The 25,040-nt window shown below is 41.6% G+C and overlaps 1 protein-coding gene across 1 annotated transcript in view; it reads left to right on the top strand.

Annotated features, from left to right (window-relative positions):
• Window positions 1–25,040, top strand: part of LOC124612249 (methyltransferase-like protein 17, mitochondrial) — a 117,763-nt gene that overhangs the window by 18,866 nt on the left and 73,857 nt on the right. The window contains exon 4 of the mRNA XM_047140329.1: window positions 23,895–24,165. Coding sequence (XP_046996285.1) covers window positions 23,895–24,165 — 271 coding nt within the window. The remainder of the gene's footprint in view (window positions 1–23,894; window positions 24,166–25,040) is intronic.

Below are 25,040 nucleotides of genomic sequence, written 5' to 3'. Positions count from 1 at the left end.
ATATCCCATGCACCTGACTCCAAAATTGTACACCAGTCTGGTGATATAGCCTGTGTACTGTCATTCTTGAAGTGCATTCCAGGAGTGTTTTTGAACAAGATAATGCTCACCCACATACCGCTGTTGTAACCCAACATGCTCTACAGTGTGTCAATGTGTTGCCTTGGCCAGCTCCGTCACCAGATTTGTCTCCAATCGAGCACATGTGGGACATCATTCGATGGCATCTTCAACGCCATCCACAAAGAGCACTAACCATCCTTGTATCAATCAACCAACAGGCATGGAACTCCAGCCCAACATTTTGACAGTTATGCCAGTTATTAATGTATCAGAATTTCACATTTGCAGTGGCTAATCTCGTGTGCACATTAAGTTGTGTTCTAGCAATGTTAATCACTCAAATATTTTACCTAGACAAATTGAAATTTGAACACTCTACATTTAGTACTTTTTGTGTTGCAATTTTTCTTCCATCAGTGTAATTGTGCTAAGTATAGTTTTCAATGGAACTAATTTGAGTTCATATTCTTTATTCAAGATGCAGTTTCTAAATAATGATCTGCTAAAAAATTTCGACATTATTGTGTCCAAAAATCAAAATTAAGGCTACATCAATGTGCCCATATCTCCAAACATACATATATTCTCTCAAGAATATCAAACAGAGGAGTGAGCTTTTTTTAAATTTTTTTATTAAACCAATAAAGGCTTGCCAGCAGTGGCTGAACCACGTGTGTTTTGAACCACTTAAGCAGGAAGGATAATAGTAACCAAAGTTAGCTATGGACTGCCCTGTAATTTGTAGGAGACTAATCTATAAAGTACAATTTATTTTGTATGCTGGAATCCACAGTCCAAATTAATTTCTCTCTTCAGAACAGTTTTCTGCATTGGCTGTACTTATTAATCATCACCTTAGTGATTGGCCATTTTCAACTCTTTCATCATTATCAAACATGCATAACGCACATTTGTGTCAATGAAGGATTGCAAAGTAAGATGATAAGAACATATGACAATCACTGGACATCCTGCTTTTTGGTGTGTTCATTGACAATCTTGTGCCAATATGTAAGTCTTTATAGTGTTTGGGGCATGATACATGCTCTGATTTACTGTGTACCCTTGATATTGATGAAAATTTCAAAAATGCTCAATCATTAGTGCGCTGATTAATGACTAAGAAAATTGACTAGGCGCAAGTATGACTGAGTGTTCCATGTTGTTGTTGTGGCCTTCAGTCGTGAGACTGGTTTGATGCAGCTCTCCATGCTACTCTAGCTGCTTCATCTCCCAGTATGTACTGCAGCCAACATCCTTCAGAATCTGCTTAGTGTATTCATCTCTTGGTCTCCCTCTATGATTTTTTCCCTCCACACTGCTCTCCAATACTAAACTGGTGATCCCTTGATGCCTCAGAACATGTCCTACCAAACGATCCCTTCTTCTAGTCCAGTTGTGCCACAAACTCCTCTTCTCCCCAATTCTATTCAATACCTCCTCATTAGTTATGTGATCTACCCATCTAATCTTCAGCATTCTTCTGTAGCACAACATTTCGAAAGCTTCTATTCTCTTCTTGTCCAAACTATTAATCGTCCATGATTCACTTCGTACATGGCTACACTCCATACAAATACTCTCAGAAACGACTTCCTGACACTTAAATCTATACTCGATGTTAACCAATTTCTCTTCTTCAGAAACGCTTTCCTTGCCATTGCCAGTCTACATTTTATATCCTCTCTACTTCGACCATCATCAGTTATTTTGCTCCCCAAATTGCAAAACTCCTTTACTACTTTATGTGTCTCATTCCCTCATCTAATTCCCTCAGCATCATGTGAGTTAACTCGACTACATTCCATTATCCTCGTTTTGCTTTTGTTGATGTTCATCTTATATCCTCCATTCAAGACACTGTCCATTGCGTTCAACTGCTCTTCCAAGTCCTTTGCTGTCTCTGACAGAATTACAATATCATTGGCGAACCTTAAAGTTTTTATTTCTTCTCCATGGATTTTAATACCTACTCCGAATTTTTCTTTTGTTTTCTTTATTGCTTGCTCAATATACAGATTGAATAAAATTGGGGAGAAGCTACAACCCTGTCTCACTCCCTTCCCAACCACTGCTTCCCTTTCATGCCCCTCGACTCTTATAACTGCCATATGGTTTCTGTACAAATTGTAAATAGCCTTTCGCTCCCTGTGTTTTACCCCTGCCACCTTCAGAATTTGGAAGAGAGTATTCCAGTCAATATTGTCAAAAGCTTTCTCTAAGTCTACAAATGCTAGAAACGTATGCTTGCTTTTCCTTAATCTATTTTCTAAGGTAAGTTGTAAGGTATGTATTGCCTCATGTGTTCCAACATTTCTACAGAATTCAAACTGATCTTCCCCGAGGTCGGCTTCTACCAGTTTTTCCATTCGTCTGTAAAGAATTCGTGTTAGTATTTTGCAGCCGTGGCTTATTAAACTGATAGTTCAGAGACAGCAAAGGACTTGGAAGAGCAGTTGAACGCAGTGGACAGTGTCTTGAATGGAGGATATGAGATGAACATCAACAAAAGCAACTTTCTTTGGGATTGGAATTATTATATTCCTCTTGAAGTCTGAGGGTGTTTCGCCTGTCTCATACATTTTGCTCACCAGATGGTAGAGTTTTGTCAGGACTGGCTCTCCCAAGGCTGTCAGTAGTTCTAATGGAATGTTGTCTACTCCGGGGGCCTTGTTTCAACTTAGGTCTTTCAGTGCTCTGTCAAACTCTTCACGCAGTATCTTATCTCCCATTTCATCTTCATCTACATCCTCCTCCAATTCCATAATATTGCTCTCAAGTACCTTGCCTTTGTATAGAGCCTCTATATACTCCTTCCACCTTTCTGCTTTCCCTTCTTTGCTTAAAACTGGGTTTCCATCTGAGCTCTTGATATTCATACAAGTGGCTCTCTTTTCTCCAAAGGTCTCTTTAATTTTCCTGTAGGCAGTATCTATCTTACCCCTAGTGAGATAAGCCTCGACATCCTTACATTTGTCCTCTAGCCATCCCTGCTTAGCCATTTTGCACTTCCTGTCAATCTCATTTTTGAGACGTTTGTATGCATTTTTACCTGCTTCATTTACTGCGTGTTTATATTTTCTCCTTTCATCAATCAAATTCAATATTTCTTCTGTTACCCAAGGATTTCTACTAGCCCTCGTCTTTTTACCTACTTGATCGTCTGCTGCCTTCACTACTTCATCCCTCAGAGTTACTCATTCTTCTTCTACTGTATTTGTTTCCCCCATTCCTGTCAATTGTTCCCTTATGCTCTACCTGAAACTCTGTACAACCTCTGGGTTAGTCAGTTCATCCAGGTCCCATCTTCTTAAATTCCCACCTTTTTGCAGTTTCTTCAGTTTTAATCTACAGTTCATAACCCCTGGAAATGTCTTACAATTTAAAACCTGGTTCCTAAATCTCTGTCTTACCATTATATAATCTATCTGAAACCTTTTAATATCTCCAGAGTTCTTCCATGTGTACAACCTTCTTTTATGATTCTTGAACCAAGTGTTAGCTATGATTAAGTTATGCTCTGTGCAAAATTCTACCAGGCGGCTTCCTCTTTTATTTCTTACCCCCAATCCACATTCACCTGCTACATTTCCTTCTCTTTCTTTTCCTATTATTGAATTCCAGTCCCATGACTATTAAATTTTCGTCTTCCTTCACTATCTGAATAATTTCTTTTATCTCATCATACATTTCTTCAATTTCTTCGTCATCTGCATAGCTAGTTGGTATATAAACTTGTACTACTGTAGTAAGCATGGGCTTCGTGTCTATCTTGGCCAGAATAATGTGTTCACTATGCTGTTTGTAGTAGCTTACCCACACTCCTATTTTTTTATTCATTATTAAACCTACTCCTGCATTACCCCTATTTGATTTTGTATTTATAACCCTGTATTCACCTGATCAAAAGTCTTGTTCCTCCTGCCACCGAACTACACAAATTCCCACTATATCTACCTTTAACCTATCCATTTCCCTTTTTAAATTTTCTAACTTACCTGCCCGATTAAGGGATCTGGCATTCCACGCTCCAATCCGTATAATACCAGTTTTCTTTCTCCTGATAACGATGTCCTCTTGAGTAGTCCTCGCCCGAAGATCCAAATGGGGGACTATTTTACCTCCTGAATATTTTACCCAAGAGGACGCCATCGTCAATTAACCGTACAGTAAAGCTGCATGCCCTTGGGAAAAATTACGGCTGTTGTTTCCCCTTGCTTTCAGTCGTTCGCAGTACCAGCACAGCAAGGCCATTTTGGTTAGTGTTACAAGGCCAGATCAGTCAATCATCCAGACTGTTGCCCCTGCAACTACTGAAAAGGCTGCTGCCCCTCTTCAGGAAGCACACGTTTGTCTGGCCTCTCAACAGATACCCCTCTGTTGTGGGGCAAGGTCTATGGTTCATGGAGGGGGGGAGGGGGTGGGAGAGAGGGTTCCATATAAACTTAATTATGTATGTAGACAGTTCATTCATCCCAGGAATCAAGAATCTTGATGATTTTTGCGTGTTATCAAGATCGATACTGGCAAGACATAGGTCCTGGGAATTCTGAGACTTTAGACAATGGTTTAATTCGAAGTTTGAATGTGGATAATAAATGACAAAAGAAATATTTTTTCGTGTGATATAATTACAGATTAACAATTTTCTGATTTCTTTCACTTTACTTTATTTTGAGCCTTCTTCTTTCCAAATGGCATGATTCTTGGCCAACAGGAAATCCCCTATAGTTTTTGACAAGTGAGTTTTTGAGTATCAAAATACATGACATAAATGGCCATATCTCACATTCATTACACCACCAAGGAACCATAGACTTTAGTATGTGATATAAATTTCAACTTGATGTGTCTACCTCTACCTGAGAAAAAGGGGTCTGAACAGACGGACGGGCAGGCACGCACTCAGATAACAAACGACTGCTTCTTTCTTTCTCTGTGATATAATTACAAATTAACAATTTTTGGATTTTTCCCTTTTATGTGTACCGTGAAAACTTGCTTTTTACTAAATTTCATGATTCTTGGTCAACCGAAGGTAACCTTTAGGCTTTGATGAGTGAGTTTGTGGGTATCAAAATATGTGATATAAACTATTGTACCTTTTGACTGCATTACCTTAAAAGCTTAATTTTTTTTTTTTACACCAACAAGGGACCATGACCCTTGGTATGTGACATAAATTGGAACTTGGTATGTCCACCTGTTCTTGAGAAAAAGGGGTGTTAACAGATGGACAGAGAGACATTTAGAGAGCAAATGACAAAAAAAAATTTCTTCTGATATAATTACAATTATCACTTTTCAGATATTTTCCATTATACGTACTATGAAACCTTGCTTCTAACTAAATTGCACGATTCTATGTCAATGGGAAGTATCCTACAGGTTTTGATGAGTGAGTTTGCACGTATCAGAATATACTGCTTGGAGTGGGAGAGGGGAGGGTGATGGGGGGGGGGGGGGGGGGAGGAATTAGTGCACTGGGAAAGACTATGTCAGTTTTGACCTGATGATGGCATATGCCTCATTGGTGATAGTAGATGTACTGATAATGGTTTCATCATTGTCTGCCATTAAATAGCATAATGGCATAGCTACCAGTGCACCATTTGTCTCTGCCCTTTAATAGGGAATGCTCACAGTCAGAATGCTAATTGTGGTGCAGATGTGTGAAGAAAGCAGGCAACCATGCCACAGAGATGCACTCATGCTTCCTACAGCCAACTGAGTGAGTTTGAAAGGGGTCAAATTGTGGTGCACTGAGTGGCAGGATGGTCCTTTCAGAGAATTGACCCATTCGTTGGATGCGCTGTGTCAGTTGTGCAACAATGCTGGTATCAGTGGTCATGTAAACATTCTCACACTAGAAGATGAGGTTCTGGTCATCCACGTAGCACAGATGCCCACCAGGATTGTTGTAGTGTAAGGGCAGCAATGGCAGATCATAATGGCAGATCATACAGCCACCACAGCACAGGTAGAGGGCATGTGAATACAGATGTGTCAACATGAACTGTTGGGAACTGGTTATTAGCAATGGGACTTTGAGCACACACATCTGCCCATCTTCCGCTCACATTACAACCTTGACATGCATGGCTTGACTGGTGCCATCAAAGGAACACTTGGAAGGTGAAATGGCAAGCTGTGGTCTTCAGTGATGAAAGCAGGCTCTGGATGCATGCAAGTGATGGTCATTTGCATGTACAATGTAGACCTACTGACAATGTAGACCTAGTGAATGCTGTCTCATAGAGTGCATTTGTCTAAAATACATTGGCCACACCCCAGGCCTAATGATCTGGGGTGTATAAGCTACAACTCGTGTTCACCTATGTTGTCTCCAGACGGGATGCTAACCAGCACTGGGTACATGCAGAATGCTGTTGGACCTATTCTTTTGCCATTCATGCAACAAAATGGCACTGTGTTATTTCAAGAGGACAATCTTCACTCACACACTGCCCATGAAACTCAGTGTGCTCTGCAAGACGAGCAGCAATTTCGTTGCCCACCATGATCTCCAGACTTGCCTGCAATCGAGCAAGTGTGGGATACGGTGAGACAAGAAGTGACTCATGCACTCATCAGCCAATGACTGTTACAGAACTATGTGAAAAGGTTGAGCAGGTGTGGCATAGCATATCCCAGGACAGTTTTTGCGATCTGTACGATCAACTGGATGGTAGAGTCAGCACCTGAATTGACTGTCTTGTAGGCGACACCATGTACTAATAAGTGTGCTTCAGCATGGGTTGATACCTGGCACCTAAGAACCACTTGTGCTATTGATCTGTAAATGAAATCATTTCATGTACACCTTATGCTCTGTTGCAACAGAAATCTTACGTGAATTAGAAACCTCTAAAAGGGTGTCCTAATATTTTGTTCCAGCAATGAATTTGTCGCAAATGGTCACATCTTTTGTTTGCATTGACTTTGAAGCTTAAGTTTTCTACACCACCAAGGGACCATAGATCTTAGTATGTGACATAAATTTCAACTTAATTTGTCTACCTGTTTCAAAGAAAAAGGGATCTTAACAGGTGGACAGACAGGTAGACATTTGAATAACAAATGACAATCAAGTTTTTTTATGTGATGTAGTTATAAATTAACCATTTTCGGATTTTTTTCCCATTGGTTGTCTGTGAAACCTTGCTTGTAGCCAAATTTCATGATTGTACGTCAATGGGAAGTAACCTACATGTTTTAATGACTGACTTTGCAATTGAATCATTTATTTCAGAAACCACCTAAGTGACACTTTTAACAAAATGGAAATTTTGATGGGATGTTACTATTTGGAGGTGAATACATCATTTATTGCAGAAACAGCCTATGTTTTGTAAGTCGATGAATAGGAAATGCAGATCTATATTGTATTCATAGAACTCTTCCATGATTTGTCTTATCACAAATATTTGATCAGTTGTTCCTCTGTCTGTTTGAAAGCCACACTGATGTTCCACTAGTATGTCTTCTGCGCACTTCTGTATCCTTTTGTCTAATATATTTGTGAAGATCTTATAATCTGTGCTTAGGAGTGTTATACCTCTATTGTTTTCACAAGCTGTTCTATCCTCTTTCTTATAAATGGGGACTGTTATTCCAGTTTTCCAATTATCTGGTATAGGTTCTGTTTCCCATACATCAGATATTAATATGTGCAGTTCCTTCATTACAGCCCCTCCACCAGTTTTTATTAATACAGGGATGATGCTGTCTTCCCCAAGGGCTTAATTGTTTTTTTGTCTTGTGCACAGCCTGGGAGACTCTTGTGGTGTTGGCATTCTTGCCTTATTGACATCATTGTCTACTTCCAGCTCCACTCTTTCCTACTGTGCAGCTGTCTCTTCAGCTTATAAGCTGGCATTCAGTGTATTTTTGAAATACTCTGCCCTTCTTCTCACTATCTGTTTATCCTCCCCCATCATTTTCCCATCTTAACTGGGGCATGTCATTGTTTTTGGCTGGAATCTGCTCTTTATTTTGCCTACAGCATGGTAGAACTTTCTTATTTCACCCTGATCTGTTAACTATTCTAGTTCTTGAAATTTCTTTTTAGTCCACTCTCTTTTCTTTCTTTTGCATGATCTGTTAGCTCTTTTACTGAATTATCTATATTGTTCCACATTATTTCTGGTTTCTCTCTGTGGCACTTTTATGCTTGTCCTGTTCTTTTTCTCTGTTCCTGGCCTGCAATCTTTGTCAAACCATTCCTGTGTTCCTCTGTTCCTTCCTATGCCAGTTATTTCTTTTGCAGCATCTTTAATGGCTTTTTCAATCCTGTTCCACCTTTTGTCTACTCCTACTGCAGTCTCTTCATTGCTCAACTTTCTGCTTAGTTTTACTTCATCAGGGATTTTCAGTTTGTCAGTATTCCAGTTCATCTTCTTTTCTGTTCTGTTGCCATTTGTTAATGACAGTTTCTTTCCCAAAATTGATTTTCTCACAAAGTGGTCTAAGTTACTGTTTGGTCCTCCGCAGCTCCGTACATCTTTAGTTGATGTGGAGTGGTGTGCAGTTCCTAAAATATGGTCAGTCTGATTGACTACTCCATTGACTGCAAACTTCCAGGTACCCAGATGGATTCTTTTGTGTGAGAAGCAGGTACTTTTAATAGTCACATTATTACATTTTCTTCATGTAGTGTATACTTTCCAGAAGCTCCATACTGATGTTCATTCCTCCCTATTTTTGCATTAAAATCTTCTGTTACTTGCATCAGGTCATATTTAGGCCCTACACAGCATACTTTTTCCAAGTCTTTCTAGAGATGTTCTTTTATTATGTCCTTTTACTTTGTTGGTTCAAATGCATTTACTATTGATGTGTTCCTAAATTTCCTTCTTAGTCTATGTCTGCATATCCTTTCATTTATGGATTCAAATTCTAATAGGCTTTTCCTAACTTCTCTAATTATTATAAACCCCATTCCAAATTGGCCTGTTCTTTCATCTGGTCCACTGTATACCAATGAGTACTCGGGTTTTTTCTATGTGCCTATGTTCGTGCCATCTTATTTCCTGTAGCCCAATGACATCGTACTTAAATTTTAAAATTTAAGTGGCTATTTCTTTCATTTTTACAGGCTGAAGCATTGTCCTCACATTCCATGATGTTATTGTCATGTCCTTTATCTGTTTCCTTTGCAGGGGTTGTGATACATGTTTTCCATCCTGTTTCTGAAGCTTCTGTTGAATTTTCATGATATTGTTTTTTTACAGCATGGTGTAAGCCCCATGACCAACCCTCGACCTGGAAGATCAGTATTTGTAATAGGTTTGCTCTATGGAAACTGGCTTCGCTATGCCTCTAGAGCCCTGCCTGCTCTATGTTGTGGGACAGACTTTGTATGGCTCCTCAATCGAGACCATTCCACCTTGGGTGACCCTGCAGTAGCTATGCTACCACTGACACAGCTCTAGACTTCAATGAAGTGCACAAACCCTCCCGCCCAGCACTGAAGGTGCCTACTGTAAGGTGGTGTCCCCTAGGAGGTACACACGCTAGTGGGTAACTTTCCAGGCGCAACCTCTTGTTTCAGTGATGTACATCTTGATGTTGTGGGACCATAGTCCTCCTTGAACAGCCGGTAATATCTTCTTACAACAGTCAACTGAATTATGCACTGGCCAGAGGCAACACCTGTGGACATCACCACCACAGTAACCTTAGCCTCTGTCTTCACGTCAATTGGGCCAGCTAGGTTTGGCTGCCCACTCCACGTAACTACCGATCAAAGGAAGCAGCTTAAATCAGAATTGTTTGACCAATTGGCTAGTTTCTGCAGGTATGTACATCATAACACTATTACCTACCACCCCACTAGTAATGGCATGGTTGAAAGCTGGCACCATTCCCACAAAACGGTGTTTAGGTACCATGGTACATCCTGGACTTCCACCTTTCTGACTGTTCTCCTGGGAACTTCCGGTTTCCAACAGCTTTCAACCTTTACAAGGGCTTGGACAGACAATACAAGAAGCTACATCATCGTTAGCGGCACAACAATGTGCAAGAATGGATCAGCCACGAGACTCAGATGCTACACATGACCACGAAGGCGAAGGTGGAGATGGTATGGAAGAAGATCTGTCACCACCAGCACCAGTACAGCGAAAAGTACCTCTGATAGTTCTTCAATACAGAGAAGACTACAAGGAGTTATGGAATTGGCTCAAGACCAACTGCAAAATGCCGTTCCTGGTGAACCAAACAGGTGAAGACACGCTGAAGCTGAACCTTTCATCAAAGGACGATGACATCTTGGTTATGGATAAGCTAGGATGAGACGGAATACCTAATTATACATTCTCTGCAGTATGCACTCCAACCATCAAGGCGCTCTTTAATAAGATTCCTAAAATGCTCTCCAACGCAGACATCAAAGAAGATCTTGAAGGTATGGGATTTGTTGCATCACGTGTTGATTTTCACTGCATGCCAGGCACAAATCGCCCCACTGGACATCGGGTTGTCATCCTGGAAGATACACCAGCTCACGGGGAAGTCTTCAAACTAACCAGGTTCTACAACCTATGCACTACAGTTGAAAAACTACGTAAATCACTGGGACCAGTGCAATGTTATCGCTTCCAAGGTTTCGGGCACGTCTCACGTCTATGCACTATGCCCCTAATGTGCATTAGATGCGGTATGGGACACAGCAGCAAAGAAATGCACGTGGAAATGGGAAGAACCGCCCACCTGTGGACTTTGTGGCAGATCGCATCCGGCAAATTTCTGGTCATGCATCAAACACAAGCAGGAGAGCAGGCGGCAACAAGGCCTCCCTCCTCTTCACAAGAACACCGCTACCAGTGCTCGACATCACCACTGACAGCCACGAGCCCCACCGACCACCGAAGAAAAAGCATGGCCGACACTGATGGACTGAAGAGCAGCCAGAATTCGAGCAGAACTCAGTGTCGCTGACGCAGTGAGACAATAATCTCAGCCTCCTACACCACCACCTGCAGTGAGTCAGTGAGCCTTACCACTGGAACCACAACAGATGCCTCCAGCTGCTCAACACGCACCACAACAGGACTTCTCAGCCATCGTGCAACTTCTGACGCAAGTTACTTTATCCTTGGCGAAAGTCACAAGACAACTCTCACAACTTCCAGCAATCATCACCACCACCGGTGAATCAACGGTCAGCAGAGCCGTCCAGGCAGTAAGAGAAGTTTCAGCAGTACCCCAACATGAATAGAATTCCACATCTGGAAGAACTCCGCATTGTAGCTTACAATGCCAAAAATGCCACGCACGATCTACGAGAGCTGCAGCAGTTTCTCATCGACTGAAATATAGATATTTGCATGGTCAGTGAAACTTTTCTGAAGCGCAGCATCCGCAGCAATATTCCAAATTACTGCTGCTACAGGACGGACAGCCAACACATGGAGGGGGAACAGCCATATTCATCTGAAACTCCATCCATCACTTCGAAGCTCAACCACCAATCACACGCTACATAGAATCAACTGCAGTTCTAGTTGAAACCCAGACTGGACCTATTACCTTTGTCGCAGTGTACCGCAGCCCACGGAGAGTGTTGGAACTGGATGATGCCCGCACGCTGCTGCATCACCCCGGCAAACTGTTTGTAGCTGGAGATTTAGACTCCAAGCATGCTGTGTGGAATTCTCTCACCACCAATGAGAGCGGATGACGTCTCCTACAGGCTATGGAAGAAGTTCATGCCTTTGCTTGTGGACCCGAGGAACTCGCATGTTATCCATCCAATGGCCGACCGGACATCATAGACATCGCTGTCACCAAGGGTATCCCACAATTCGTGGATGCAGAAGTGCTACATGAACTAAATTCTGATCCCCTTCTGGTCCTCTTTTGGCTGAACATCATCCCGGACTACTACCCCGGACATCTTAATCTGAAGAGGACAAACTGGCAGAGGTTTCGGGATCACGTTGACTTCTCGGTCACTGTCATAGATACAGAAGAGGATGTCACCGAAGCCTCCGTAGACCGCTTCACCAAGAATATCACTGAAGCACTTCATGCTACAACACACCCATCAAAACCCACCACTTTACGGACGCTGGACCTTCCGCCACACATTCTCGCCGCTATCCGTACCGGCAACAGGCTCTGCCGTGAATAGAGAATCACCAGGGATGCTGCCCTCAAGCGGAGAATCAACCAGCTGCGACGCGTCATACGGGTAGGTGTCATTGAGCAGAAGAACCATCTATGGGCCGATAAATTGACGATCCTTCACCCAGGGCCTGGTTGGATGGCAATTGGTCCGCTTCCTCACTAATAGAAGTTCGCGAATTCCACCACTCACCTCTGAAGACCACACACCCTACAGCCCACTGGAGAAAGCTGACATGTTGGCTAACACTTTCGCTGCAAACTTCCAGCCACTCCAGGACTGCATAGACCAGCAGAGGGTGGAAACCATTGAGAGGGACATCGCCACCCTTCTACAGGCTGCAGACGAAGAGGACGACCCAATTCCACCCATTACAACAGAAGAAGTGCAAGAAGAAATTAAGCAGTTAATAGCCAACAAAGCCCCTGGAGTGGATGCTATCCCTGGACGCATCATAAAGCAATTCCCATGGTCAGCCATCGTTCACCTGAAGGCCATCTTCAACTGGATACTTCGATCAGCTACATTCCCACGAGCTTGGAAGCACTCCATTGTAGTTGCAGTGCCCAAACCTGGGAATAATCACAAGCAACCCTCAAGCTATCATCCAATTAGCCTGCTACCACACATTAGTAAGCTCTTCGAGCGACTACTTGTCAGCCGGCTGCAACGAATCATCGCACAAGAGGAGATTCTGCCGCCGGAACAGTTTGGTTTTAGAAGTGGACACTCAACCACCCAGCAGATACTCAGGGCAGTGGAGTACATCACCACTGCATCCAATCATCGAGAATACTGCGGAGCTGTGCTGCTCGATGTTATTAAAGCTTTTGACAGTGTCTGGCACTCAGGCCTCTTCTGGAAGCTTTGCCGATTCGGCTTCCCAACCAAGTACGTGAAGCTCATTGCCTCCTACCTAGAAGATCATACCTTCGCTGTCAGAGTTGAAGATGCGACCTCTGCTGCAAAACAAATCAAGGCCGACGTACCACAGGGATCCGTCCTTGGACATGTGTTATATACCATCTATACCTCCGACCTGCCTGCAATTCCACAAGTCGAACGTGCCATTTATGCAGATGGCACAATGATCTTTACCCGCAGCTGCTGGAAAGAAGTACTTGTGCCACGCCTACAAAGTGCCTGCAATGCACTACAAGACTGGGCAGCAAAGTGGCGCATCAGCTTTAACCTGGCAAAAACACAAGCCATAATCTTCACATGGAAATGTACAATGCCTCAATGCTGACTCCGCATCTACGACATGGAACTCCAGTGGCAAGAGGCTGCACGCTACTTAGGAGTCCTGATGGACAGGAAACTCACCTGGAGACAACAAATTGAAGAAGTCCGGCAGAAGGTAAACCAGCATATGGGGGCACTGTACCCCATTATCAATCAACACTCTTCCCTATCCGTTGAAAACGGCCTGCTGATATACCGATTGTACCTAAAACCACTGTTTGATTACGCCTGTGAAGTGTGGGGTGGTGCAGCGAGAACGCACATACAGCGACTCCAGGCGCTGCAGAACATGATATTACGACGAGACTGTCAGGTACCTCTGCTGTTCCCACACGGCTATCTGCACAAAGCAGCAGAAGAGAAAGAAGTACTTCAGTGACACCAACAAATCGCCAGACGATTTTATCAAAAAGTGGCAACATCCACAAACCCCCTTATAAGGGACCTTGGAGTCCCACTTGAACAGCGAGGACTACATAGACGTCCTACCGCACTCCTGGATAGGTAAATATAGACATCACAAAATAAGTATAACCAACTTCCCCATTGATGTTTAAAAACACGTCCCACAAACACCCTAGCCAAACACTAAAATAAAGATGAACACACACACACACCCATACCCATCAGATGAGGAAGGAAATGCTCCCAGAGTAAAGCCTTCATTCCTTAACTTGAAGAAGAAGCCAGAAGACTGTGGACGGAATGTTCTCCTGGGTCTAAGAATGATGTATAACCAAGATTTGGACTCCTGAGATGTGGAATTAGTCTACAGTGAACCACTGCATCTTCCATGGGACTTGGTCGAGGCCAGCTCGCTGCAGCTACCAACTCAAAATCAGATGGAATTCCTTCAACGCTCAAGAGACCACATCCCGACACAGTGCTCCAACAACTTATGTGCTCTGTGATTGGGAAACTGCGTGTATGTGATGCTTTGAACAGACAGTATTAAGCCACCGCTGCAACCACCAATCACTGGCCCATGTCCTACAACAAAGCACACAGACTTTAGACATTGTCGTAAACGGCAAGCCAATGACTGTTGCCATTAACCATGTCAAACCTACATACTTGTTCAAAGAAGAGCTGGTGCCATAGCACTGAGACTACAGCAACCTTCAGTACAGGTGACACAGTTCCTACCGCAGGAGCAACAACCAGCCGACGCTGACTGACAAAGAGTGCACAACTCATTCCGGTCACCATGTACACTTCCTGGCCCAGTTACGTGATGATGCTGTGCTTCTGTTGTGAGGGCTGATTTAGCATCTGCTAAGAAGTTTGTGTCAACTGGCGATGTTAAAGTGTTCAGTGGTGCAGTCTTATATGTGTGTGATCTGTGTTAACAAATGAGTTGCAGCTGTCAAACAGCTTCTTCGCCAACCACCAGGGGTGCTATTTTTCATAATATGTTCTATATTATTTTGTATTGTTTGTTCTTTGGCTTGTGAATTTTTATATGACATTGTTTATTCCATATTGTTATGTATTGTTGAGTACCAATTTCTCAGGGATACAGCGTCAGTGACCATTCTTTTCTGTTTTACCTCTTCCTGGGTTATGTGCACATTCAAAATGTTTCACCTGTGAGTTAAGTGTTTGGATTCATACTCAACTTAGAGATTAACCACTGGTTCAATCTGTTTGGCGGACACTGTTACTGAAATAAAGAGTTTTGTTCCGTGAAACCTCCAGACTTATTTTGTTCACATCAAGCAAAGATCAATTACCTCATATTGTGCTAATCCTGACAAAACTACCAGTATAAAATTATTAATAGCTGCAAATAACTCCACACACTTAGTGGAAAAGTAGTTTATTTTTGCGAGTAGTTCTTATCCATTTCAGTTTCATCTTTGGATAAAGTATGTCAAAGGTTTGTGTAACTATTCTTAAAGCACCACCAAGTGATGTGCTGCAGTGGTAAGATTTTGGACTCGCTTTCAGGAAGACAGTGGTTCAAATCCCCATCTGACCATCCAGATTTATGTTTTCTATGGTTTTCTTAAATCACTTAAGGTGAATGCTAGGCTGGGTCCATTGCAAAAGACATGAATCGTTTCCCTCCCAGTTCTTGCTCAATATGAACTTGTTTTCAATCTCTAATGACCTTGTCTTCAATAAGATACAAAAAACCCAGACCTTCCTTCCTTCCTTCCTTCCTTCGTAAAGCATCATGCTGGTCTGTGGATATGGTCTTGGTGTGAGAAAGGGTAGAAAAAACATCTTTGGTTGTTACATCCAGAATATACTCTCTTGAGCACTAAAATATTGAACTAAAGTAATTATAATATTGAATTTGGTTTATTGCCTTATGGTATGCCTTTGGGAAAAATGCTCTTATTCTCTTAATGGAACAGCAGAGGAAAGAGAGAGCCACGATAAAAACTCGTTGAGTTACAGCACAACATTCATTTGAACATGGAACGCCAGAATGCAACCATTTGAAATGTGTCACTTGATTTTAAATTCCCACCAAATAATGCGTAAAGGAATTAGTGTAGTTTCTACTTCTCCATCTTCCCTCTTCTTTAAGACCACAAGTCTGGCAAAAATTCGCTTGCAGTATATTAAAATATTCTCATGCCAAATGTAATGTAATGCAGGTGTAATTATGTTGTTTAATATCCCAGAAGTTATTTTAGTGAATAACTTTTATTTATATGGTATGATGTGCTGAGGTGACAAAAGTCGTGGGATAGTGATATGCTCATACACAGATGGTGGTAGTATTGCATACACAAGGTATAAAAGGGCAGTGTATTGGTGGAGCTGTCATTTATACTCAGGTGATTCAGGCAAAAAAGGTTTCTGACATGTTTGTGGCTGCATGATGGGAATTAACAGACTTTGAACACAGAATGGTTGTTGGATGTAGATGCATGGGACATTCTATTTCAGAAATAATTAGGAAATTCAATATTATGGGATCCACAGTGTCAAGAGTGTGCTGAGAATACCACATTTCAGGCATTCCCTCTCACGACAGACAACACAGTGTCTGACAACCTTCACTTAATGACTGTGAAAAAGACGTCTGTATAGAGTTGTCAGTGTTAACAGACAAGCAACACTTCATGAAATCGCCACAGAAATCAATGTTGGATGTACAACAAATGTATCCATTGAGAAAGTGTACCAGAAATTGATGATAATGGGCTATAACGGAAGACAATCAACACGAGTGCCTTTGCTAACAGCATGACATCATCTGCAGTACCTCTCCTAGGGATATGACCATATTGTTTGGGCCCTAGATAACTGGGAAACTGTATTCTGGTCAATGAGTCCCTATTTCAGTTGGTAAGAGCTGATGGTAGTATTCAAGTGTGGTGCAGACCCCAGTAGGCTGCTGACCCAAGTTGTCAACAAGGCACTGTGAAAGCTGGTAGTGCCTCGATAATGGTGTGGGCTGTGCTTAAAGAAATGGATTGGTTCCTCTGGTCCAGCTGCACTGGTCATTGACTGAAAGTGGTTATGTTCAGCTACTCGGAGAACATTTGCAGCCATTCATGCACTTCATGTTCCAAAACAACAATTGCAATTTTAGTGGATGACAATGTGCCATGTCACCAGATCCCAATTGTTCGTGATAGTCCTAAGACAACCAGTTATTCTTGTAGATGATACTCTTTAAATGTATTGTTGTTGTTAGTGTCCAAGGAAACCTGTTTGGTGGTAGACTACCAAAAGCTGATATTTGTTGCAAAAGGCCATTAGAAGTCATGACCACTGTGTGCTGCACAAGGAGAAGCTGAGTTGGAACAAAAAGATGCAAAACATGACATTCATTCTAATGCAAAAGTATCACATATATAATAAAATTGAATGGAAACACATTTACTATTAATCTTTTTTATACTTGCTTGCTGCTGTGCATACGAATGCTTGTTCATTTAGAAAAGGTCCAGGTACAGAAATGTTCACACCATAAATATTTATTGAAAAATTTTCTGACAAAAATCTGTACCTTTTCACACTCTGTAGCATTAAAAACACCAAGCAGAAAATAGAAGCATAATTTTCTAATTATTGTGAAGCAATTACCGATACTACCACACACAACTAATTTTGCCACCCACATGAACATAAAGTGGCATTCTCGAGATCAACAGTTAATAACTTGCTTAATGTTGCAGTGTGAGTGTTGAAGAAGAAGAAGAAGAAGAAGAAGTCAAAGAAAAAGGAAGTAATCATAAAATCAATCTCATGCAGTGACTTACACTGATCTGAAACATTATGACCACTTCCCACCACAAGATCGAATGGCATCTGGTAGTGTTGTGGTCATGTGACATGGTAAAAAAAGTATATAAGCTGAGCAGATATGAATGGGGAATCATTCTAGCATTGATACAGGCTGCAAATGGGAACATCCACTGATACAAGCAACTTCAACTAAACACAGTGAAAATAATCAATTTTTCATAAGATAATGTAATTGGACAGATAAAACATGTAATCATCAAGCGGTGGCAGGAGAACACGTAAAATAAAAATTAAAAAAAAAAAAACGGTTTGACATTGAATCCTACCTTGAACAGTTCTGACCACAATTCCAACTTGATCCACCACCACTACCTCAAAATCATTTTTTACAAGTCTTCTAAGAATTCCTCACATTCAACATTGCTTCACAATTCTTCCTCAGGTCCCTATAACATGTCTTCTGCAGAACTTCAGGCTCTCCATTCATGAAAAGCTGATGACTCCAACATTATTCTCACAACAGACAAAGAATCTACTACTGTGGTACATGACTGACAGGAGTATGTTAGTGAAGATCTACGCCAGCTGTCTGACACCTCTACATACAGGATCTGCCATCAAGATCCCATCCCTGTGATTCGAACTAATGACACCTCAATCCGTGGAACTTCTTACTTCATGCAAACAATGAATCCCCACCTTTTACCTTCTTCCTAAGATCCACAGACTCAATCATCCTAGGTGGCCTGTAGTTGCTGGCTTCAGAGTACCCATAGAACATCTCTTTGCCTTAATTGATCAGCACCTGCAACCCACAGTACAAAGAGTTCCCTCGTATATTAAAAACACCAACCATTTCCTAGATTGTCTGAAATCCTTGCCCATCCCACTCCCAGCACACACTTTTCTTTTCAACATTGATGCCACCTCCCTCTATACCAATATCCCCACCTACATGGTGTGTCTGCTGCTGAACATTTCCACAGTCAGTGCCCACCTGTTTCCGAATCTATGACATCCTTCCTGCTCACCTTAATTAACTTTATACTTATTAACAACTACTTCACCTATGAGGGGCAGACAAACAAAAAGATCAGGGGTACGGCCATGGGAACCAGGATGGCTCCCTCCTATGCTAACCTTTTCATGGGTCACTTAGTGGGGGCTTTCCTGGAATCCATAAGCTTTCAGCCCATGGTTTGATTCACATGCGTTGATGACATCTTTGCCATATGGACTCATGGTGAGGCTGACCTGTTAAGATTCCTGGAATCTCTGAATACCTTCTCCCCATTACACATCACATGGTCCTATTCTGAATCCACTGCCACTGTCTGTGATTTTAATTTCATCCTCACAGGAGGCCAGCTACACACTCCTGTCCACATCATACCTACTAACACACAACAGTACTGACATTTTGAGAGTTGCCATCCTTTCCATGTCAAATGTTCCCTCCCATATAGCCTTGGCATTCGAGGCAAATATATTTGTTTGGGTGCAGACTCTTTACAGTGACACACCACCATTCCCACCACAGCCTTCACTGGACATCATTACCCCACTAGCCTAGTTCAAAAGCAGATTTCCTGAGCCATCACATCTAGTCCTAGTACTGCTGATCCCTCCAAAAAACAACTTCAGAACACACCACTTGTCACTCAGTATTGTACTCATCTTAAATGTATTAATCAGGTACTTCCACAAGGCCATGACTTCCTAAAATTATGCCCTGAAATGAGATCCAATATGTCTGAGATTTTGCCCACCACAACTAGAGTAGCTTTTCATCACCCTCCCAATCCCCACAACACCCTTGTCAGGTCCTCCTCCTGCATCCATCTCCCTGCCCTATGGCTCCTACCCCTGTGATTGTCCCCTTTGCAAGATTTACCCTAGGCACCTTCGTACCATCATCTATACCAGCTCTGTAAATGGCGAAAACATATACTATCGAACTGACAGCCACCTGTGAAATGAGACATGTCGTATATCAGCTGTTATATAAACACTGTTTGGCCTTTTACATTGGCATGACTACCAGCAAATTGTCAGTTACAATTGATGGGCATAGGCAGAGTGTGTATACTGGCAACACACAATATCCTGTTGCAGAACATGCTCTACAACATGACAGTTGTGACCCCCATGCCTGTTTCAACATGCACCCTCTGGATTATTCCTCCAGACACCAGTTTCTCAGAACTCCGCAGGTGGGAACTAGCGCTACAACATGTCCTCGGTTCTCACCACCCACCTGGCCTTAATTTACATTAATTTCTTCCATCTCAGCATTTCTTCATGGTAACTACTTTCTTCACTCCATTTAAGTTTTCTACATCTTTCATTTTCTGACTTGTATATTTTTCACTGTCGCTCTCCCACCTCTGTTACATATAATGCACTAAGGTTTTCACACTTATTAACTCGTGCATGATGTTTAAGCAGTAATCTCTGTCTTGCATATTACCCTGTCTTCCACTTTTAAGTTCGTTGGTTTCCAAATATCGTCTGGTGCAGTCTACACTGATCTGTCATTCCTTCTCATCCTGTCTGGCAAGTCTCTCCTAATCCGGGCTTCATGGAGACTTTTCCTTACTCTACTCCTTTACCTAAAGTTCTCCAGTTCATTTCCCTTCACCTCTCTTCTGAAAGAAGGAGCCGCTGGCTCTAAATCTTGCATAAGTAAAACCTTTGTTTTATACATGTGTTCTTCTGCTGCCTCTTGGTGAGTAGATTTTTGACTAAAAGCAGATTGCTATGGCCTGGAACCTGGTAACTAGAATCTCAGGAAAAGTGAAGCTGGTTGGTTGTTCACATGCTAGTGTCATGAGCATCTATGCAAAGTGCTGAAAGGATGGTGTGACCATGGGTAGGCAGTGATGTGTTGGACATGCATGCCTCAACACAGAAGGTGGAGATCGGAGTCTTGCCCATTTTGTAAAACCCGATAGATGGTGATCTTGAAAGAGTACAGTGCTGGTCCAGGCGCAACTCATTCAGAGCACATTGCCCAGTGTGCATAGTTGAAAATAGGTCTCTGCAGCAGATGATCCCTCTATGTTTGCATAATGATATAGTCAGTTATGACTGCAGTGTTGAGATTGGACTGTGGATCAATGGAATCATGTTGCATCATCAGATGAATTGTGTTGCGTCATTAGATGAATCACAGTGCCTGGTTGGGTGAGCTACATTTCTTATTACACAAGGTTGATGGTCATGCCAACATTCAGACGAATGGATGAATGGACCATGCTCAGACACAGAACAATGGGTTGGTATTATGCTATGGGGAATATTCATCTGGGCTTCCATGAGCTCTGTGGTATGACTGCTGTGATGTACTTGAATATTATTACAGACTATCAACATGCCTTCATGCTTGATGTCTACTCTGACAGTCATGATATCTTCCAGCACGATAACAATTCATGTCACAAAGGCAGAACTGTGTTACAGTGGTTTGAGGGGGACAGTAGTGAGCTCACATTGGTGTCTTGGCCACCAAATTTGCCTTATCTGCACCTAATTAATCACATCTGGGATTCTATTGGGTGCCAGCTCAGTGCCTACAGCTGATAATTTACAAGAATTTCCTGGCCTACTCCATATTACTAGATTTCTGGAAAGCATTTGACACTGTTCCCCTATGCAGACTGTTAATGAAGGTACAAGCATATGGTATGGGTTCCCAGATACTTGAGTGGCTTGAAGACTTCTTAAGAAATAGAACCCAGTATGTTATCCCTGACAATGAGTGTTCATCAGAGATAAGGATATAGACAGGAGTGCCCCGGGGAAGTGTGTTCGGGATGCTGTTATGTTCTGTATATGTAAATGACCTGGTAGACAGGGTAGCCAGCAATCTCTGCTTGCTTGCTGATGATGCTATGGTGTATGGGGGATGACAAATGTGAGGGACTGTAGGTGGATACAAGATGACTTGGACAAAATTTCTAGTTGGTGATGGCTGGCAGCTAGCTCTAAATGTAGAAAAATGTAAGTCAGTGCGGATGAGTAGAAAAAACAAACCTATAATATTCAGATACAGAATTAGTAGTGTCCTGCTTGACACAGTCACATCATTTACATGTCCGGGCAAATGTTAGAAAGTGATATCAAACGGATCGAGCATGTTAGGATGTGGTATGGAAGGCGAAAGGTCAACTTCGGTTTATTGGGACAATTTTAGGACTGTGGTTCATCTGTAATGAGGACTGTTTGGGATCTGCACCAGATTGGATTAAAGAGCGACGTTAAAGCAATTGTGAGATGGGCTGCTAGATTTGTTACCAGTAGGTTCAGTAAATGCACAAGTATTACAGAGATGCTTCATGAACTCAAATGGGATTTCCTGGAGGGAAGTCTACAGTCTTTTGCCGAACACTTTTGAGAAAGTTTTGAGAACTGGCTATTGAATGATTCTGCTGTCACCAATATACATCTTACAGAAGGACCATGAAGATAAAAGAAATTTGGGCTTGTATGAAGGCATATAGGCAGTTTTGTTTCCCTCATTCTGTCTGTGAGTGGAAGAGGAAAGGAAATGACTACTACTGATATAAGGTACCCACTGCCACACACCATACGATGGCTTGCGGAGTATGTATGTAGATGTAAATGTAACTGTAGACCTGCATATAAACTTCTGGTACCATATATATCCAGAAACTTACCAAGGACATGCTGAATCCACGCCTTTGCAGAATTGCTGCTGTGTTGGATTCCAAAAATAGACCAACATTGGGAAAATCTCTTACCGAACTGCCAAAATTTTTCTTAACATATGATGAAAGAATAAGTTTTCAAGCCAATGATAATACACAAAACAATCAACAGCCTCCAAGCTACCACGCAGTAATACCAAATATCTAGTGAGTACAAACTTATTTCTAATTCATGCCTAATCTTCTGTATTGGCTACGCTGGTAGAACTTTTACAAAAAGATTTTAAAACACATAGGTGTACTGTCTCAAGAACAGAAATAAATCCAGTTTTGTTTCACATCTTGCTCAATACAAAAAACATAGTAGAGAACCTTCTTGTACTCCATTTTGCCAATAAAGACATATACAGTTACCAGACAAATACAAATTTTTATCAAAACATGTCAGATTATATTCAGATTATATTCTCACAGACCAAACTGACAAACAATTTTTTTCCCTTCAAAACCTCCGATTACCCAAATACAGGTAACGTAGCTAGAAGTTAATCATTTCTCTTAAATTGTTAGCCAGTAGCCTCTCAAATAATTATGCCTCTAATTTAAACATGTAGCCTTAACAATCCTATTTTTTTAAAAAATGGTTGTGGCCATACAACCATAATATGGAAAGGATAGATTGCTACTCACCACTTAGAGGAGATACATGTACAATGAAAAATATGCTAGAAATATTTCCTCACTTGGACAAAGTGCACCTCCAGAAGTAGAAAATCCACATATATTCACACAAGCACAACTCATGTACACGTGTCCCCTTTCATCACAGTAAATACGAAAAGGATAATTTTTCTGTTTTAGCTCTGAGCTCTGTCAAGGCTTCGTTTGTGACACAAGATATGGCCTCCTCTGTAAAGACAACTTTACAGAAACCAAACTTAGAGACGGTTGACAAGTTCTACTCAGAAAATTGGGCGAGTATTCTATTGTAGGCTACTTATTTAAAGGATACCTTATCTCTGTTTTTATAGATGGTGTTACTAGTATATATGTGAGCCAAAAATCCAAGGAAACATGCCATGAATAATAGATAGATTTACTGTGTAAGGTGACTCAGTAGCTAAGGCACTGTGGCTATAGTCTGGTTTAAGGGGGTTTGAATTCCTGTCCGACCATGCATATGCTGTGGTGAATAGCAGGGTGACTAGTTTGAAATGGATATATGCCATCCCCTTCACAACTGCTCAAGACAAAAACGTGGAGAATTTGTAAATGATGGATACTAAGAAAACAAAAATCAGAATACTTGACATTACGTGCAAAACAGGTCACTCTCATTTGTTGCCTTTTTTAAGAGTCACTAATTTACCACTTATATTCTGGTTGGCCCTATTTTGAGGTTTTCTCAGGTACTGAAGCAGCATCTCTGGTTCTGAGTGTCTGAATTTCTATGTCCACCACAGTATGTTACAGCCAAATTTACTACAATTTACATTATTACATTTTATGATGTTGGTCCTCATTGTATTTTTAGCATTAGAATTTAATATAAATATTGAATTTTTTGACAGATGGCATTGAAAATCCTCTGTTTGGTGTTGAAGAAAAGGAATTCTTCAGAGAAAAGTACAAGGGACTGGTTCAAAAAGTGCTGAAACAACATTTATATAAGTGGCAGTCCATAGAGTATGACAAAACAAAATCACTTGTGTACTTGATTGGAAGGTCAGCTGCGGAATATGCTGTTTTGTTCAGAATAATGAAAGAGATATCTAAAAGAGTTCCTGAATTCCAACCAAAGTCACTATTAGATTTTGGATCTGGTGTTGGGACAGCCATTTGGTAAGTACTATAATTCCAGTTTTTAAATATGACAGTTGCATATTTCATTTAATTATCAGAATGAATTATCTGGGGAAATGAAGTAATGTGCGCACACTTGAAAGCCGTGCCATTAGCAGTGTGTTGTCAACCGCAAGAATGTGTTGCGTAAAGGCAATACTGTGAACTTAAGATAGAGCCCACCACGGGCGAGTGCCTATTTAAACCCTGCCATGCTGTACTCATGCTCAGTTATGTTACTACTGCCTGCATATATTTGTCTTATCTTACTGTGTTCACTTTATGTTATGGTGGTTGGTATACATGCTACAGTCTCATAAAATTGTACTAATAATCTTGGGTATATTGTGTGTTGTCCAAGCTACAATGCAAGTGATGACTAGTGTGGGATTGTTCTCCATGCGGTCTTCAGTCATCTGTTGCGTTTACAATGTCTGATGGTGCTACTGATGAGCTTTTATGCCAGCTGGTTGATCAGCAAGGGGTTCTTACTGTGATGTTGCAGCATCTCAGTCCACAGCAGGAGGTGCTCGTGACAGCGCAACACAATGAAACCCAGGTATTGCAAATGCCTGCCTCTGATTTGGCCAGTTCGGATCCATCTTAACCGTGTCACCTGCTGCATTGTCCCTTGCAACTCGTGTTTTGCTTGTCACCACTCTGGTCATGTATCTGCTACTGTTTCCGGATTACAATGAGCATGTTGAAGAATTGGAAGCCTATGGAAAATGGTTGTGGAAGCATTCTCATGCATTTGGATTTACTGATGTCACCTTATGCTGTGCTTTCTTCTTATCCTGATTATCAACTTGTGTGTATCAACTTCTTTGTCAACTGGCCCCCCTGCAGAATCCATCTTCACTCGCTTTTGATAA

Source organism: Schistocerca americana, chromosome 1, assembly GCF_021461395.2.
Source record: "Schistocerca americana isolate TAMUIC-IGC-003095 chromosome 1, iqSchAmer2.1, whole genome shotgun sequence".
In the NCBI taxonomy this organism is placed as follows: Eukaryota; Metazoa; Arthropoda; class Insecta; order Orthoptera; family Acrididae; genus Schistocerca; species Schistocerca americana.
This window is presented reverse-complemented; position numbering and strand designations above follow the sequence as displayed.